We start from the raw sequence: 19,689 nt of genomic DNA on the forward strand, positions 1-19,689 counted from the left end.
GCAGCCTCGCCACAGGTGCCCAGCTACCTAACCCACGGAGCTCACATTTCTGAACATAAGAGTTAAGACTGCCCGACTTGGTCCCCACCTCTCTCAGGTGTATTCCCTCGATTCTCCACTTGCCTTCATTCCCATAAATTCCACTTCCCTTCAGTCTGCACTTCGGGGCCAAGGCTCAGAGTGACACCTCCATCTGGGAGGCCCTCTCTCCATCATCTTCTCTAGTGAAACTTCACCCAGAAAAGCCCAGCGTCTTCTGAAACAGTCTCCCTGCCGCCCCAGGCGGAAGGAAGCCCAGCCTTTGCCATGTTCCACGGCACTTCAGACCTGCTACAGCCTGTGTCTGCCCTGGGGCACAGGTGGGTGTGGATGTGGCTTCTCGCTGCTACGTGATTGCAATTCCTCAAAGACTTCATTCACCTCTGTGTCCCCAAAAGACCTTGAAAAAGTAAGCCCCCTAACCATGAAATTAAAATGAATCCAAATCTAACCCTGCTTTACAAAGTTAGTCACCCCAGTGACAAACTTAAACTACATGCAATTAAGATGTGATGGCATGGAATCTGATCATGAAACAGGCCTCAGGGCCTTTGCACCTACAGCTCCCGCTGCTTGGAACACTCTTCTCCAGACTCTCTGGATGTGCTCCCCCACCTTCAGCTCAAGGGATACAACCTCAGAGAGGCCCTCCCTGATTACTCCATCTCAAGTACCCAGTTGTTTCTAACGTAACTTCCTGCAGCCTTCATAGACTGAGCACAACTGGAAAGCTTAGTTGGTTGCTTACTTTTTAACCTCGTATCTCCCTAGGCTCTGTGAAGGCAGGGATTGCACCTGTCTTGTTTGTAAGGTACGAGTACACACCTGGTACACAGAAGGCACCTGACAAATGGCTATGGACCAATGAGTGAACGAGGCCGTGAATGCATACAAACACGAGTAACTGCGTGACCTTGGATTACTGCATGCCAAAACCAGTTACCAAAGTCTCTAAAATACGACAATATACTTACTTGTCCAACCTTTGAAAGTTTAAGTTCTCTTAATGTATAGTCATGAGCGGCACTTTCTTTGACGTTCCTAACACGCATGACCCCATATTCTTTCAGAGCATACTCGTCAGGCCAGTATTTGACACATTTACTCTGAAAGGGATCAGAGAAAAGACAGTTAATCTCTGTGAACTCTGAAACTAAAGCCTAAACCAAAGGAAAATAAATATTCGGAAAAACATATATATTTGAGTCTTGCTTAATGATCAATATTCGGAAAAGGGCCTGTCTAGCATCTAGTGGATTTTCAAAGAAAAGGAAAAGTAAGTTCAAATAAGAAAAGCAGGTGTGTAGAAAGCCAGGGAGAAGGCGGAAGACAGAGGAGCTTTTGCAGAGTTGTCTGATCTAAGATGCATGTCAAAGGACAGTCAAGGATTGCTCATTTCTCTCTAAAGAACCAAAGCTGCAGAGTGAGGGACTAGCCCGTTGGAGGGTTCTGTCTAGTAATCACTGAATTCTGAATTCCAGAGATCTGCCACTCTGCAGGGAAGGCAAGCAAGCAAGCGCTCTGGAGGTGGACGGGTTGCCCAAAGAGCCAGACTGTCTGGTTCATTTCCGCACCCGTGTAGGAGGACTCCGTGCCTTATCTAACCCAAGTGTGAACAGCTCCAGCACAGCAAGGCAGCCGATGGGGTTTTGAGCCAGCTGCTTTTTCTATATCCAGACCCATTTGCTACCTACTATACATGTCCCCTTCACTTCCCTGGGTGCCTGGGAACACCGAGCCCGCAACAGCTGCCGGTTTCGGAGCAGACAGATTGAAAAATACGGCACCACGCAAATCATTCTCGGTGCCAAAGAGGAAGCTACTTAGCTCAATGAGAGATGAGTCTGTATATATTTGGTGATGTGTCCTGGGCAGAGAATGTTTTTGTGTGTTGTTTTTTCCTGGGAGCGGACTTTCCACAACCACCAAGACACCAATACTGGCAAGAGAAATTTACCTTTTATATTAGGAAGACAGAGAAATTCAGTTATGAAACGATAAATAAGAAAGCAGCTGCAGCCATCCCCACAGTCAACGATTAATTGAAAGAAAGAAAAAAAAAACATGGCAAAAGGAAAGTTGAACAGAAGAATTAACAGTGCAACTGTTTTGCCTGGCAATGGTTTACATGGTCTTTTATTTATTATTATTCTGAATTCACTTTCCTTGCAGTATTTGGTAGATCCAAATACCTCTCTGACAGATTTTATACAATTTTTATTACCCCCAAATAAGCACTTTTAATATTAATTGTACTCAATGCTATTGCTGGCCAATCAATTCTGTGACTGCTGGTTGCTCAAGAGACTCAACAGAGAATAAAAATTTAAATCTCTCTTCATGCCCCCAGGTTCCATGAGGAGAGGTAGCCTCCCATGAACCAGAAAACAGGCAGGACAGACGGCTCAGTTTTCCTTTCTATATATTCAGGGCAGGTGACACTCAGCTGAAGCGGAAACTAAGAAGACGTTCTAAACACCTAATGGGATTGCACGTAGCTGCTGGAGGAAGCCTTTGTTTCACAATGACCAGATCTGGCCTCAAAAGTTTCAGAAGCACAACAAACCAGTTAGCACAATGATGAAAATCCTACAAAATCATGCCGCCCTTCAAAACTGACAGGAAAATTACACTGAGAGTGCTAAAATCCAAAATCACCCAGCTACCTTAGGTTTCACTTAAAGGTATGACTTATATTCCATGCAAATTTTATGTAAGCCAATTAAAGTATAACTACAAAAGAACTTCGACTAAAACACAAAAACATAGCACTTTTCCATATTAAAAACCCACATGGATGGGCTCACTTTGGGATAACACACGGAAATGTCACTCAATGAGATCTGTCTGCTTCTCTGTAGGTGTGGGATGTTACAATTTTTAAGAACCTGAAGTGTCATGAAGAGTGTGGGGAGAGGAGTACTAGACAGAGCAGCTGGGTGGGGGGCCGGGGTGCACGCTGGGACAACCACTCTGCGAGCAGTTGGGCAGAATCTCTTCAAATTTACAACATGCATACCCTATGACCTAGCATTCCTTTTTTTGACATCTAACCTAGAGAAACACTTGCGTCACACGCACACACACACACACGAATAAGATTATTCACCATAGCACTATTTGTTAAGAGCAAAAACTGAAACATTTAAATGCCCAATACATATGGTGAAATAAATCATGGTACGTCCTTACTATGGAACATCATGCAATTACTAAAAAGAAGGAAATAGGCCATCTAACAGTAGATGTTAGAACATTCATTTGGGTGGGGCCCAAGGTGCACAACAAAGTTAGGGTATGAAAACACTTTTACATACAGTGTTTTTCAGAAAACAGTACTATATGCTTCCACAGGCACACAGACGTATGTAAGTACGTGCATATATGTAAATGCAGGTACGTAATGCCCATAGTAATGCCGCTCAAACACGTATGTATGTATGTATGTATGTAAATGCCAAGAAGACAGCATGGGAGAACACACATCACACTGGTCACAGGATTTTAAATGGGTGGACAAAGGACAGTGAACAAAGGCAATTTTAACCATAACCATAATGTGTTTGGATATTTATAAGAATATACTGCTTGAATAATTCAAATTAATCATTAAATGCTTACATGTCATGACAAGTATAATTTATATGACCAGTGAAATCACTATTTGTTAGTACTCTAATCCCCTGAAGGTACTAGACGGGCCTTCTCACACTCCCTTGTGGACCTCTGCTCCTGGATACAATAAAGTAACAGGGACTGGATTTACCTTCCCACCTTAAACAAGTAAAAAACAGGAAGAATGAAAAGACATATATAACAGAATTAGTAACAAGGACATTAAAACAGTTATTACAAATATACTCCATAAGTCCAAAAGGTTTAAGTTAAAAAGAGAGACACAGGGGCACCTGGGTGGCTCAGCTGGTTAAGCGACTACCTTCAGCTCAGGTCATGAACCTAGAGTCCCAGGATAGAGTCCTGCATTGGGCTCTCTGCTCAGCAGGGAGTCTGCTTCTCCCTCTGACCTCCCCCCTCTCATGCTTTCTCTCTCTCTCTTTCTCAATCTCTCTGATAAATAAATAAATAAATAAATAAATAAATAAATAAATAAATAAATAAATAATCTTGGCGGGGGGGGGGGAGGAAGGAGAGATACAGAGGCATTAAAAAAAAAACAATAAAACTTCATGGGGCGCCTGGGTGGCACAGCGGTTAAGCGTCTGCCTTCGGCTCAGGGCGTGATCCCGGCATTATGGGATCGAGCCCCACATCAGGCTCCTCCGCTGTGAGCCTGCTTCTTCCCCTCCCACTCCCACTACTTGTGTTCCCTCTCTCGCTGGCTGTCTCTATCTCTGTCAAATAAATAAATAAAATCTTTTAAAAAAAAAAAAAACTTCTAGAGATGAAAAAGACAATGTCTGCTATGGAAAACACACTAAATAGGGGCGCCTGGGTGGCTCAGTCATTAAGCATCTGCCTTCGGCTCAGGGCACAATCCCAGGACCCTGGGATCGAGCCCCCCATCAGGCTCCCTGCTCTGCTGGGAGCCTGCTTCTTCCTCTCCCACTCCCCCTGCTTGTGCTCCCTCTCTCACTGGCTATCTCTCTGTCAAATAAAAAAATAAAATATTAAGGGGCGCCTGGGTGGCACAGCGGTTAGGCGTCTGCCTTCGGCTCAGCACGTGATCCCGGCGTTATGGGATCAAGCCCCACGTCAGGCTCCTCCGCTATGAGCCTGCTTCTTCCTCTCCCACTCCCCCTGCTTGTGTTCCCTCTCTCGCTGGCTGTCTCTATCTCTGTCAAATAAATAAAATCTTTAAAAAAATATATTAAAAAAAAACACACTAAATAGTACTAACAGCAGGTGACACACTGCAGAAGATTAACTTAAAGACATACATCAAAAGAAACTATCCAAAATGAATAAAGGGGGAAAAAAAGACAACAGCACAAAATGAGCAAAGCTTCTGTAAGCCGCAGGACAATGTCAAGCAGCCTAATATACGTGTAATTGGTGTCCTGTGTTTGCAGAAATAATGACATTTCCAAATTTAGAGAAAACTATAAATCCAAAGATTCAAGAAGCTCAATGAACCCCTAGCAGAAGGAACATAAGAAAACTACACCAAAGCATGTCACAATCAAATCTCTCCTACTCTCTTTTTTCCAGAGGGCCAGTTAGAGGAAGCTTAATTTGTTTATTTAGTTCTTAAGATGTTCAACCTGACATGTTCGATACTTTAAAAATATTTCATCAGAGGAGCATGGAGTATACCTTTCCTCTCTCCACTTCTTTCGTTGTCATGACAATCACTCGGGAGTTCTCTTGAAATACCATCCGCCAAAAGTCATTCACCGTGTTTTGCAGACAGCCTTGCGTGGCAATGTAACTCTTTTTGGGCTTTGAATTGTTGCATTTGGTTTCAAACTCAGGCTAGAAATGTAGGAAGAAAAAACTTCAAGCACCTGGAAGTTGCTTTCAGGTCACAAGAAATACAAAATACAAAATACAAGAAATGGCTAGCAATGTATAGTCAGAAAACACTGTGGAAAGCAAAGATTACCATGATAATATTTGCATTGATGTAATCTGAAACAGGCTCATTGGGATCACCATCGTGTAGGACAACCCTGGTATGATCAACTGGAAGAAAGAGAGACCACAGTCATACCTTTCAGGACAAATCATTTCAAATCAGTTAATCTTCAACCCAGTTCAAGTTTTGTTCAACTAATGATAAAAGCACATAAAAAATTAAATCCTAAATGAGCACAACAATGATCTGAACACCACACGATGCCTCATAATGCTATCTTTAAGAATAAAGTAGCAGGAGCAACTCCCTGGTCTTGATAATGTACTATGGATACACAGGATATTATCACTGGGAGAAGCTGGATAAAGGGTACCTGGGAACCCTCTGTATATTTTTTTAACTTCTTGGGAGTGTAAAAGTATTTCAAATCAAAAAAAAAATTTTTTTTAACAAAAGGAAGAATAAAGTACAGATAAATGACGTAATGTCTGAGATTTGCTTCAACATAATTTGGGGAGAGAGAAGTGGCTCAGAGTATAAATGAAACAGGACTGAGTATGAGTTGACGACATTGGGAGCTGGGTAGTGGATATGTACGGTTCTTTACACTGTTCTATCTACTGATGAATATATTTGAAACTTTCCATAATAAAAATGGTGGCTTTTTTTAATGAAGCAAAATGAAATACAGTATCTAGAAGATAAGATTTTGATAGTATCAAGTGATTAAATTCTGTACAAAAGTACATTACTGGTACAGAAATCTGAGCACTCTACCTAAGCAACTTATTTTGCTTGGTGAGGGGCACAATGGGAGAGGCACCTGGGTGGCTCCCTGGGTTAAGTGTCCAACTCTTGATTTCAGGTCAGGTCACGATCTCAGGGTTGTGAGATCGAGCCCCACCTGGGTCTCCACACTGGACGTGGGGCCTGCTTAAGATTCTCTCTCTCCCTCTCCCTGTGCCCCTCCCCACCCTCCCTCTCTTAAACATTTGACAGTGGGAATTAGTAATATAGCTGTATGTCTTGGACTCGCCATCTCTAAAGAAATAATATGTTAATCAAGAGGAAGCATCTGACTGGGATCTTTAAGAGAGGAAAAGACAACGATACTCTAATCAGATACTGCATACTATTGTTCCCGTCACCTTTTCCTACATTCCTGCATCTTACTAACGGGTGCCATTAGGTCTCCTGAGCAGAAAGGAAAACTTAGACATAAACAGGATGAGGGTTCCCCAAGGTCATCAGGACCATGCTGTGACTCAGATTGATTCTCTGCAAATTCCTATTGCCTTTTCTGACTATTATTAATGCCTCCACTTTCTCCCATCCTCAACTACACACATCTCAAATAATATCGATATGACGTACATATGCACCATGTGTGTGTACATATGTACACAGAAAGAGAAAGACCACAGTACACACATGTACACACGCACACACGCACGTTTATGATACCTGACAACATGGCTGGGACCTGATGAGACATTAGAGCAATGCTCACCATATTTGCTCATGCATCCCAAGAAACTTGACTTGTGAAGTTTCTGAACAGTGAAACACACATATATACAAACAAGCCCTATTTTTAAGTTGGTAAATACATTATGCATGCACTGCCATCAATCTGTAGGTCAGATTTAAATTTTTCTCTCTCTTTTTTGATAAAGGATATAAGTCAAGAGAAGTTCTAAATGTTCCTTCCCTTCCCTCCAGTGGACCGCCCTGCACAGCCCACTCTGGAGATCCCTCCCAGAGAGAGCATGCTGCTAAGACTGTGGCTTTAGGGGCTCCTATGCCAGTTCTCCCTTGCTTTGTGACCTTTGCTACAACGGTCTATAAAACTGGGAACATAAGAGCACCTGCCTTCTGTACTGTGGTAAGAAGCAAGTGAGACGGACGCAGAGTCTGGCACAGAGTCAGCCCTCCAGAGAGGGGGGCTACGACAACTGCTCCGTGCCATCTCTGGGGTCTTCACAGAAGACCTCCATCCTTCCAGGCCTCTTGTTCCCTGTGGCTCAGCTTGGGCTCTACCAAGCAGCATTTGGCTATTAAACGCCTTACAGATACCTCAGGGTCCTTTTCAGACCGAAGCGTAGGTATGGACCTGTATCTCCTGTAACTCGAGCTCAGAAGACAGGGAGCAGAGCAGTTGAAGAGTCCTCAGGAGGAGGCTGCCTGCTCCCCAGAAAAGGGAATGGAGTCCCAGCGAGGAGGCGTGCCTTCCCCGAAACCCACGGGCTGAATGTTAAAGTGCAAGCCACAAGCCGGGGAGCTCTGAGGGCCTTGGCGTGGCCTGACACTGGGCAATGGCAAACCTTGAGATCCTCACTCTTAGGCAGACAAAATTAATTAACAGAAGGAAACAACAGACTCAACACCACCTGGTGGCGATTTTACCCAGTCCGGGCATCATGGGAACTCGGTGAATGTCAACCATCCCGTCCATGCGTGACGATTTGGGAAACCACTCACAACTGAAAGAGGCTAAGTCTCGGATCTTCTGAGGAGGCACATGGCACCCAGGAAAAGGTACAGGGAGACTGAGGCATCGAACTCTCCAAGAGTAACTATTCCTGAACAGAATATTAATACTTACAGGGCAGGATGTTTTTATATCTATTTTTGTTCTTATTTTCTTGCCTCTGACCCTCTTTTCGGCTGTAGAGAAGTTTGCACTCCTGTTGTTGTAGTGTCTGGAGAGGGAAAAAAGTAAATATTATTGCACGTCAAAAGCTTAAAAAAAAAAAAAAGCCTGGCTCAGCATTTCTGCTTTAAGAAATTTATCCTAGGAAAGGTTCAGGGTTGCAACAGCTACAAGAATGCTCATATTAAAACTGTATCAACAGTGCCAAAAACAATTTCCAATAAGAAAGGGCTGCCTGTGTAACACTACCATTAACTCGTATAAACAAATGTTCTGCAGCCATTTAGAAGGACATTCTAGGAGAATTTTTAATGCCTTGAAAAAATTATCAGAGTAAGTGTTAAGTGAAAAGAAGGTCAGACTTCCAAATCAGTATTATTACATAAGCCATATGTTTGCATTTGCCTATGTATCTAAGAAATGGCAGAAGAATACACACCAAAAAAGTAATGGGGATTTTTTTTTCAGGATAGTGAGATTATGAAGGCCTTTTCTTGATTTTTTTGGCCTAAATTTTTTCAATGAATTAATATTTATTAGTAGAGAAACCTTTTAAAATAACAACTATTAAGAATGAAAGTCAGGGGGTGCCTGGGTGGCTCAGTAGGTTAAGCGTCTGTCTTGGGCTTAGGTCATGGTCCCAGGGTCCTGGGATCAGGCCCAGTGTCCTGCTCCCTGTACTGCGAGGAGCCTGCTTCTTCCTCTCCTCACCCCCCACTCGTGTTCTCTCTCGCTATCTCTCTCTCTTTCCCTCTCTCTCTCTCTCAAGTAAATAAATAAAATCTAGTGTAAAAAAAAAAAAAAAAGAGTGAAAGTCAGGGCGCCTGGCTGGTTCGGTCAGAAGAGCATGCGACTCTTGTTCTCAGGGTTGTGGGTTCGAGCTCCATATTGGGTGCAGAGACTACTAAAAATAAACAAATAAACTTTAAAAAAAAAAAAGAAGGGAAGCCGATGAGCATCAGTGTAGAGTACATAAATAACAGTTGTGCTCATGCTCTTAAATTTATGAACTGCTGCCTGCTTTTACCATGGTTTAACTCACCGCGAGCACACATCAGCTCTCCAAGTTGGACACAACAGCAGTGCTACCGCGCACCACTGGATCGTGAGCACGCAAGCTTCCTCCTATGCCAGAACCCACGTCAGTGCGCTGGGCAGCCGGCCTGCGTCTACACAAACACCCGCTCCCTAGGTTCTCCCAGCCAGGGAGTGAGGAAGAGAATGTCAGGCTCCTGGAGCCAGGGGTCAGGACCCTTCTGCAGGGGAAGGAGGCGGGGAATGCGATCAGGGAGAGACTACATGAGGCAGCCCCAGCGGGGCTAGCCCCAGCAGAAGAGGAGACACGGGGAAGCACAGAAGGATTAGCTGCAGAAACAGACAGGAAGGTGGACGAGCCAGGCTGAAGCACGTTCGAGGGGTAGGTTTTATTTTCAAAATTATAAAAAAGTGGGGCGCCTGGGTGGCACAGTGGTTAAGCGTCTGCCTTCGGCTCAGGGCGTGATCCCGGCGTTATGGGATCGAGCCCCACATCAGGCTCCTCCACTATGAGTCTGCTTCTTCCTCTCCCACTCCCCCTGCTTGTGTTCCCTCCCTAGCTGGCTGTCTCTATCTCTGTCGAATAAATAAAATCTTTAAAAAAAAAAAAATTATAAAAAAGTATCTCTTTTTTTTAAGACTTACTTATTTGAGAGAGAGAGAGAGAGCGCATGAGGGAGGGGAGAGGCAGAGGGAGAAGGAGAAGCAGACTCCCCATTGAGCGGGGAGCCCAACACGGGGCTCAATCCCAGGACCCTGGGATCATGACCTGAGCCAAAGGCAGATGCTTAACCCACTGAGCCACCCAGGCACCCCAAATGTACCTCTTTAAGGGGCCATTAGTTTCCAAAAAGTCTGATTTGTAAGCAGAAATCACAAATGGCCAAATCAAGAAAGTGGAAGGCAAGCTAAAAGGAAGAAAATATATGTGTGCTGTACATGCATATATAAATTCCAAAACGGCTAGCTCGTAAAGGTTTCTACCAGGAGCAAGAGTCGACGTTTCATAACAAACAGCCCACTACATTTCCATTTCATTTATCTGAATTTCACAGACAGGTATGAAAGTCAGGATTTTAAATTGCTATTTGACTCGGGTTGAAAATGCCATATTTGGCCTTGACACGCCACACATAACAAAAGTGGTTAGTTAGCTGGAACCCGGGCAGGAATAAAATACAAAGTACACACAACTCTGGTGATGAGACGGTCATTCCAATTTTTAAAACGAGCTCAGATTAAGTAATTAAAGCCATTTGCCTTCTGCAGGCTGGCATTTCCTCTGAACTGGGAGCCAGTCTTACCGAGCGAGACTGTTAGGAAGAAGGTTCGATGATGATTTTCAGATGGTAAGGTAAGGTTCAAAAAGAAGCTCCAACACTGCGAACTGACTCAACCACTTAAAAGTCAAACAAGGGAAGAGAAACGATACCAACAGAAGCTACAAAGCGGGGGGGGGGGGTGCCTAGGAAATAATTGGCTGCTTGATTCAAAACCAACCTGACAGTGAAGTGCTCAAGTGCTCACTTACGAGCCAAACTCCATGCGACAGTTCGCGGGTGGAGGCGCAGGCCCAAGCTCGCTCTATAAAAGGCAAATTTCACCCAGGCCCTCCCTGTTCAATCTCCTTTGATGCCCCCCACCCCCGCCTGAGACCAAGTCTAAGCTTTTCAGAACGGCTCACACTCTTCTCTGAGCTAACAGAGGCCTGCCTCTAACCGCAGCTTCTACTCTCCTGTCTGTGCCTCAGCTTCCTCGAGTGTAAAGTGGGGACAGTCCTAATTACCTACCCCGCAGGGCTGGTGCACGAGTTAAGTGAGATTACCGTGGGAAGTGCAGAAACATGCATGTTGGCTGGACCATCTATTCAGGTCGACCAGGGGCTCCCCTCATCCTGCATCAAGCAACCAGTCACCTCTTTCATGGGGATTTGGGGTCTGAATAGCACACAGGCTGAGACAGGCCTTTGGGCCCCAGAGTCTTCCAGAAAGGACAAGCCCATTAGTGCCTGCGTCCCGGGCACAGTCGGCGCTAATTGGCAGCGGCCGGCAGTTGTCACAGATTAATAATGACTAACTGTGTGTCTCCCCCCAGCTCCTTCCTCAGTGCCCATTAGCCCATTCTCATCTATGCCTGGGGCCCCAGTTGTCTGAACACATCTCATTTCCCACAGAGGAAGGCTGCCATCCATCTAGGGTGAGGCTGAAAATAAAAAGAACTCAGAAGGGTGACTTGCCATGCTCTGTCCACGGAGGCCCCCAACTGCACCCGAGATAATCAGCTACCACCTGCTACGGGGTGCTTCCTCCCCAGCACCGGGCTGATGGCTGGAAGGAGCAGAAGACTACCCTACAAGCCTGCCCCTGCAGGCTACAACCCTTTCCTGGTTTATCTTCCACAACCTCTCTCTCACCAGCAGTCCCTGGGGCACAAGAAGCTGCAAACGACCTGTCAAGCTAAATGTCACTGTGTCTCCGTCCCCATTCTCCACTGGGCAGTGGCCGGGATGCTAATGTTAATGACAGGCAGAAAAAGGGACAATGTAAAGCTGGGACACAGGCTGCAAGATACCCCGTTTTGCCCAAGTAATACAAACAAAGAATTTGGATCAAATGATGAACCCTTAAAACGGGCCAGAGGCTAGTTACAGTCTCCTGATTGTGTGAGTCAAAACAGATTAGAGCCAAAGGGATTCTATCAAATTTTAAGCCTTAAAAAGCATCAAGACAAAGCCAATCCCCTGACCCACATTGTACATTCTCAAGTGCCCCGGAGTTGGGGCGCCTGGCTGGCTCAGTCGCTGGAATGTGCAACTCTTGATCTTAGGGTCATGAGTTCCAGCCCCACTTGGACATAGAGATTACTTAGAAATAAAAAAAATAAAATAATAAAAAAAGTGCCCAGGAGCATGACCAACAGTGGATGGGACAAGCGCTCGCTGCGCAGAACCATCCCCTGACATTTATGACCAATGAACGCCCCTGCGTCCGATCCCCCGGGGCCCCTGCCAGCCTAAATGCCAGTAACAGCATCCCCAGTCACTGTAATGACCAAAAGAGACCCTTACATGACTTCCAAAGCCCTGATAGAAAACCACTGGACCTCGCTCTTGACCAGAATGTCATAAATCCAAATGGAAGAGCAGGATCAAGGAGAGACGGACAGTAAACACAATGGCAGAGCCACACATCGCCAGGTACCATGACAACAGCCTAATGACCATTCTGCCTGCACTGCTCTGAGCGATGAGGACAAATCACAAAAATAACGCCAGTAACCATTAAGGCCAGAGCAAACTGTACAATTACTTTGCTTTTTTTCTTTTTTTTTTAAGATTTTGTTTATTTATTTTGAGAGAGAGAGAGAGAGCTAGAGAGAGCGAGCATGAGCAGGGGGCAGAGGCAGAGGGAAAGAGTGAAGCTGCTGAGCAGGGAGCCCAACATGCAGCTCAATCCCAGGACGCGGAGATCGTGACCTGAGCCGAAGGCAGGCACTTAACCGACTGAGCCACCCAGGCGCCCCAATTACTTTGCTTTTAAAAACAAAACTACAGGGGAGCCTGGGTGGCTGTCAGTAAAGTGTCTGCCTTCAACTCGGGTCATGATCCCAGTGTCCTGGGATCGAGCCCTGCGTCGAGCTCCCTGCTCAGCGGGGGAGCCTGCTTCTGCTTCTCCCTCTGCCTGCCAATCTGCCTGCCTGTGCTCTCTCAAATAAATAAATAAATAAAAATAAAAATAATAAAAACAAAACTACAAAGGTGTATACATTGGATGAGGTCAGGGAGGGGTGGAGATGGAGGAAAGAAGATAAATAAAATGTTGGTAAGCATCAAAGCTGGGTGTTGGGAAAAAGAAGGTCTATCACACTATTATTTCTACTTTTGGGTGTTTGAAAGCTTTGATAATAAAGGAAGGTTTTTTAGAAACAAATTAATAATAAATAAAAATGCAAAAGCTCCTACTAGTTCTCCCCCCCCCCACACCCCACTCTTGGCAGCGGCCTCCTGAAGGACAGAAACAGAGCTGAGAAAGGCCGTCAGGCAGATGGTCTCCCTGGCTCTGACGCCATGAATAATTACTAAGACAGTGGTAACCACCTGGGCAGGATCCAAAACCAGGCCTTCTACCCATTCTGAATGAACTTCTGTTTTCCTTTGGCATCTGTCCTCTCTGCAGAGGAACGCTGCAATTTCTGATCCCGTCCTCGTCACTGTAAACTCTGCAGTGTCGCCAGGCACCACGGGTGGGTGAAAGCCCCCTCTTCCTGACACCACGCTGCACGGCCTGTCACCATTTCTGCACGGTGGATTTGGGGCAGCTTGTCCTGAACAAGTCCACAGTACCACCCAGGAATGAAAGGGCAGCCGCAGACTCCCAGCACCAGAGAAGGTCCCAAATGATGGATAAGCACTTATGAAGATGACGGACAAAACCAGCCCAAGATCTGGTCCCCTTCCAGCTGCCTGTTGTAAACCCAGACACCCCTCTTCCTCCAATAAGGTGGAGAATCGGTAGAAAAATTAGTTAAAAAGCACGGCCCCTGTAGAAGCACAGGTTCTGACACACGAAACTGCAGCGAACAGTCAAGACAAATCTGTAATTCAGTGTGGAATTAATTACGTGGTGTGGAATTCAGCGAGTGAGATCCCCAAAAACGACCTGAAGCAGGTTTCTGGAAAGAGCTGAGGCCTGAAGCAGGTGAAGTATTGAGATGGGTCTAAGGAAGAAAGGAAGACATCCTGGCAAGTTAGGGAAGGCAAGCAAACGTGGCTAAGAGGCCAGAGCAGTAGCTCTGGGTGGGTGAAGGAGACCGGCAGATGAGTCTAGAAACCGTGTGTTAGGAAGTGGTGGCAAATGGGGTTAAATGCAGAGTCAGAAAAACAATGGTGGCCTTGAAAACCAGGCAGAAAAACCTTCAACAGCTGAGTGAAAAGAAGCATGGACTTCGAGTCAAGTCTACCCGGAAGTTCACACCACAGCCAACCATTTGCATCCCGGGGACAAGTTTCCCACTTCGCTTTGGACTTCAGTTTTCTCGTCAAAATGCAAAGGCTATGTCTCAGGTAGGAAACAGGGAGCCACTGATGGTTTCTGAGCAGAAGAGCAACAGGAGAAATGCTGAGTGTAGATTCGCGTGAAGGGTGAATGGAGGGTCAGACGCAGAGGTGAAAAGAACAGCTCATGTCTTCTGGAGTAAGGAGAGCCTGCACCCCCGGTGTCAGGCGAGACGCTGATCTCCACCACTGCCTACCTGGGCGGTCCTGAGCAGGTGCGCTGATCCCTCCGAGCACCCACGAATGCAATGGGATTACTTCCCTAGCCCGATATGCACCAAGTAGACAATAAATGCTAGTTTCCTTCCATCCTCTAAGAGCAGAAAGACATCAGGAAAGTAGAATCAACACCAGTCGGTGAATGGCAAGGTCTGGCAGAAAGGGGACAAAGAGAAGTTAAGAGAGGCTCTGAAGATTCCAGCCCACGGAGCCAAAGGATAAATAACACGAGGCAGCAGAGACAGTGAAGTAAAGGGGGGAATTGGTTTGAAGGGGGAAATAATAGGCCCCTATTTGAATGCTCAAATTTGAAGTGACAGACAGCCAAGAAATGTGGAAGGCATAATTTAAAAGGCAAAACCAGGGGCGCCTGGGTGGCACAGCGGTTAAGCGTCTGCCTTCGGCTCAGGGCGTGATCCCAGCGTTACGGGATCGAGCCCCACATCAGGCTCCTCTGCTGGAAGCCTGCTTCTTCCTCTCCCACTCCCCCTGCTTGTGTTCCCTCTCTCGCTGGCTGTCTCTATCTCTGTCAAATAAATAAATAAAATCTTAAAAAAATAATAATAATAAAAGGCAAAACCAGAGCTCAGAAGCACGATAAACTTAGGGGTAACCAGAATAGGTTGAGAATGGATGTGCTCCCCAATGAAGAGCCAATTTCAAGCAAGATGAACAGAGGGCCCAGACCGTGTCTTCGAGAACCACCATAGTCAGGAGAAAAAGCATAAACAGCAAGAGGCACGGCGGGGGCGGCGCATAAACCAGGTGCATGCTGCCACAGAGAAACCAAGAAAAGAAAACTGTGGGAATGAGGAGCTGGACAGTGGTCTCCAAAGCGGCACCCGGGAAAGAGAAGCTAAAGCGAAGACTATTTGTACAACAGTAAGAAAGCCACTGGGGCCTTCCACCAGTGTTCTCTCCGTATGTTGGAAGAAGTCAGGTCCCAAGGTGAAACAGGCAGGAGCTAGGAAGAAATGGAGGCCTCAGCACTGGCCCCCTCGACGAAGAAGACAGAGGACGATGGAGGATGCCGAAAGAAGCAAGGTCATTTAAGGGCAAAAGGGAAAACGTGAGGCAGAGATGATAACGTCCCAGAAAGAACCTTCGTTCTTATTCTCTGGGAAGATGTCAAGCGGCTCCAGCAAACTGAAACAACCCTAAAGAGAAAAACCTGACACTGGAGGGGCAAAGAACTGAACAAAGAGAGACGCTTAAAGAGAAACAGTCCAAAGGAAGCAAAAGAATTTCTCCAGAATGGAGCATTTAGCTTGTGGAATAAAACCTCTGGCCACGGCAAGGCTCTGCCCACAGGAAGGCAGCAGCTCTTCTATTAAGCAACTGGGACTTCAGGCCTACGTGGAAAATCCTGGCTGCCCCTCTGGCCTGCCGTCCTGGAACATCGTTCAGCACAAGGCTGGAGCCCTGGTTGGGGGCTGCTGTTCAGTGTGCTGGGGCTCAGTCGCCGAGGGGAAGAATTCTGCTAGAGATCACCAGCAAGAATTATTATTCTAGACACAGCTTTGGGGTGCAGTTAAAGTCTTGTTTCCATAAAACCTAACCAGCTCCAAGTAGAATTTATAGCTCCCCTGAGCAGGATGTAATCACTTTAAAGAAATCAAACTGGACTGTGGGTTTGAAGACAGGCATGAGCTCCTCCTGGAGACACATCGGTTGGCAGAGCGGCTGCCGGGATCCAGGACATCTGTGTAGCTGTCAGGGAAATGACTGCAATGCCCATGCAGACGGAACACAGCTTCAGACCACGACACAAAGAGACTTGCGTAACAGGAGGAGGATGGGCTTTAAAAACAACAATCAAATTACTAAGGAAAACAAGCTTTACAGCACCGGGAAAAAATAACCTCGGTTAATATGATGCTGTGTGGGGTTTGTATGGCTATGTGTTATACATCTGGTTTTGTTTCTTTTTTTTAAGTCAGAAACAGGAGGTTCAAAGCTAAAATCTTCCTGAAATTCATTCCTGCCACCCTGAATTAGATCCTCTTGGGCAAGTGTGTAGACGTAAGTGTGTAGTCTCGAAAACGAAAATGTGCACTCACAATCCTCGAGCAGGGCCTCCACAGGAAAACTGCATGGAAATAAGGAGGAACATCTCAGAGCAAAGCCTGGAATATTCCTTCATCCTTTTTAAGCATCAGAAAGCTGTTCCCTATTGAATATAGAGAGTCTGAATCCAATACTTCTCTCTCTCTCTCTCCTGAACACAACTTCCACACTCAATACAAACACATCCTTTGTGTCTGCCGTGTGCCAGGCTCTCCTGTAGTCTCCCCTTGGGGCTGCAGGAAACAAGACAGGACCACCTGTCCTGGAGGGGCCAAGGACTGCTTTGGGTTCTTTTCTTAGGATAATATGCACACGAGAGACCTTAAATAGCAGAATCGAAATGTCTCTCTTTATCTGTTCTCCCTTAGTCTCATTTCAGCAAAACCTCTTGTTATTCCAACAGACCTAGTGACATCATCCGCTTCTGCGAATTCATGGTACAAGAGACAAGCATGAAAACAACAGCCACACAGAGTCCCCGTGAACTCCAAGGAGAGCAAGGATTATCAAGGGAAGGGCTGCTACTAGGTGCACCCGTAATAAGAACCGAGCCAGGCATGCAGACAGGGATCCAGGAAGGTCTCCCTGAGAAAATGACCCTGAGGCTGGGACCTGAGGAGTGCTAGTAAGGTGAAGTGAGAAAGGAACACCTCAGTACAAGCCCACCCATAACACCACATGAACAATCATATTCCCATCAGACATCTAACAGGCAGTTCCAGCTTTACTATGTCCAAAATGCAAGTCGACCACCTGCCCCAAACCCATTCCTCCCAGTCTCCCCATCTCAGTAAACCGTGACTCCACCCTAGCAATTGCTCAAGCCAAAAACTTTGATCGGATCCTTGCCTTAGCTCCATCGTATACCACAGAGTCCATCAACTCTACCTTCAAAATGTCTCGGGAGCCCAACCACCTCCACTGCTGCTACCCTGAACCAAACCACTGCCATTTCTCTGCTCCGATCACTGCAATCTGCCTCTTTGCTGGTCTCCCTGCTTCTATCCACCCCTTACAGAGGGTGTCTCATGTGGTAGCCAGAGTGCTCTCATCCCTCCTATGCTCAGAACCCTGCACAGACAGACTTTGTATCTTTCTCCAAGTAAAAGCCAATGACCTTACACTGTAAGTATTACAGTACTTGGAAGAGAGTGCAAATACCCTGTAAATGCAGCCATGCAACATGCACCTCACCGAGACGCACAAGGGCTGAGCTTGGGTTTCAGGTAAGGCATATCGCAGGCACAAAATTCTAAGGTCATAACCTGCCTTTTCATTTACGCATTGAGTATCTCATTTTAGCAGAACTTTACTTCATTACAACAAATCTAGAACTATTATCCACCTCTTCACGTTTATAAGCAGAGATATGCAGGAGACACAAGATGTTTACACAGATCAAACATGCAAAGTCCCTAGGAAAAAATCAGACTTGGGGTCACAACGTCCTCATCCTACAACATACTCTAGAAGATTAACAACCTGAATTTATTTTAGAAGCAAAGGAGAAAAGACCCAAAGAGCTTCACAAGAGACTTTGTATTTAAGATGCGTCAAACACAGAGGTAATTTATAAGTGTCTTCTGGGGTAACATACCTGAAAGGACACACAGAATTTTATAGATAACAAAGAACGGGCATAGAGACAAACAAAACAGCTGTTAGAGTGAAGTCACGAAAGGCATTGCAATTTAGGAGCTCTGGTTCACTTTTAAAGACCATCAGAACACATGGTAAGAAGGAACTGATCCCAAATTTATCAGCTCCCAGGAAACAACTAAAGTATGATCTCTAAAATAATAATGCCTTGCTGCCTTGCTGTTGGGATCAAACTTCAGTTTCAGAGGATTTAGATTATAATGAGTCTCTGCTTGCACACGTTTAATTTTTTCTATAAGGGTTTGGTTCTGTTCTTAGCCATATTTCCCTGGTCCCAAACTAAAGGGCAATTTTTTTAAACTAACTGGATTTGAGAAGCAGGTACCCAAGAGATCCAGAAAGCAGACCATCTAGCTTCAGTTATCAAATTTAATGTTAGTAACTCAACTTAGCACATCAGACTGACCTCTACGGAGAACAGACATGATCTTGTTTTTTCCATTTCCCCCAAAAGCCAACTCAATTCCCCTCGCCTTTGCTGTTAATGGTGTACAAAAGATGACCTGAATTTGAAATGTCACAGAGTAAAACTGTCAGGTTAGCATTTAGAATCAACCTTCTTTTTCCAAGGCCAGAAAAGTCAGGTCAGGAGTTGTTCTAAGTTCGCGTCTTGACCCCACCAACAGGATCATGAAAAACACCCTACTGCCACAAGCTCTCTGGGAAGATCTGACTTTGTTTCCCTAAGCATTGCCTAAGTGAACTTAGTGCTCCAAAACCCACCACTACAACAGACACCCACTTCACTGCTGTCATTTTTTTGAAGGATCATAGTCACTGTAAAGGAAAAGTAGTGTGTACAAATGATCGCGTTGGCTACTATTTTAAAAGAATGCGTAAGATGACATGGATCTGGATTATAAAATAGTTCACTATTTCTTTTTTTTCTTTTTTTTTAAGATTTTATTTATTTATTTGACAGAGAGACAGCCAGCGAGAGAGGGAACACAGGCAGGGGGAGTGGGAGAGGAAGAAGCAGGCTCCCAGCGGAGGAGCCCGATGTGGGGCTCGATCCCAGAACGCCAGGATCACGCCCTGAGCCGAAGGCAGACGCTTAATGACTGAGCCACCAGGCGCCCCAATAGTTCACTATTTCTTATCTTTACCAAGAAGGTTCAACATCTTTCAATTTTAATTAAAAACAGCATTTTTCAGGCTTTAAATATACTAATTCCAAAATCATGTATAATAACATAATGAAAACTAAAGATGAGTAACAACCATTGTGTTTTTTAAAGTAAAACATTAAAAAATGTTAATATTAACAACAGTCAGCTAAAATGGGGAAAGATGCATGCGCAAGGCTACTCGTTGTATTCTCTCTGCGATACACTTTGAAACTATCCAAATGCCCATCGATAGGCTGAATGAACGATGGTACCTCCACATAATGGAGTACTATGCAGTAAAAATAAATAAAGACTATCT

The 19,689-nt window shown here is 45.3% G+C and overlaps 1 protein-coding gene across 2 annotated transcripts in view; it reads right to left on the reverse strand.

The window, feature by feature from the left end:
* Positions 1-19,689, reverse strand: part of PTPN11 (protein tyrosine phosphatase non-receptor type 11) — a 79,059-nt gene that overhangs the window by 20,846 nt on the left and 38,524 nt on the right. The window contains exons 7-10 of one of the 2 annotated variants that reach the window (XM_045776480.2): positions 8,181-8,277; positions 5,603-5,682; positions 5,314-5,472; positions 1,014-1,145 (exon numbers count right to left, since the gene is read on the reverse strand). In XM_045776480.2, the coding sequence (XP_045632436.1) occupies positions 1,014-1,145; positions 5,314-5,472; positions 5,603-5,682; positions 8,181-8,277 (468 nt within the window). Of the gene's footprint in view, positions 1-1,012; positions 1,146-5,313; positions 5,473-5,602; positions 5,683-8,180; positions 8,278-19,689 lie in introns of both variants that reach the window. The other variant, XM_087857337.1, reaches the window with a different exon arrangement.

Source organism: Ursus americanus, chromosome 30 (genome assembly GCF_024610735.1).
Source record: "Ursus americanus isolate L20-20 chromosome 30, mUrsAme1.1.p, whole genome shotgun sequence".
Classification (NCBI taxonomy): Eukaryota; Metazoa; Chordata; class Mammalia; order Carnivora; family Ursidae; genus Ursus; species Ursus americanus.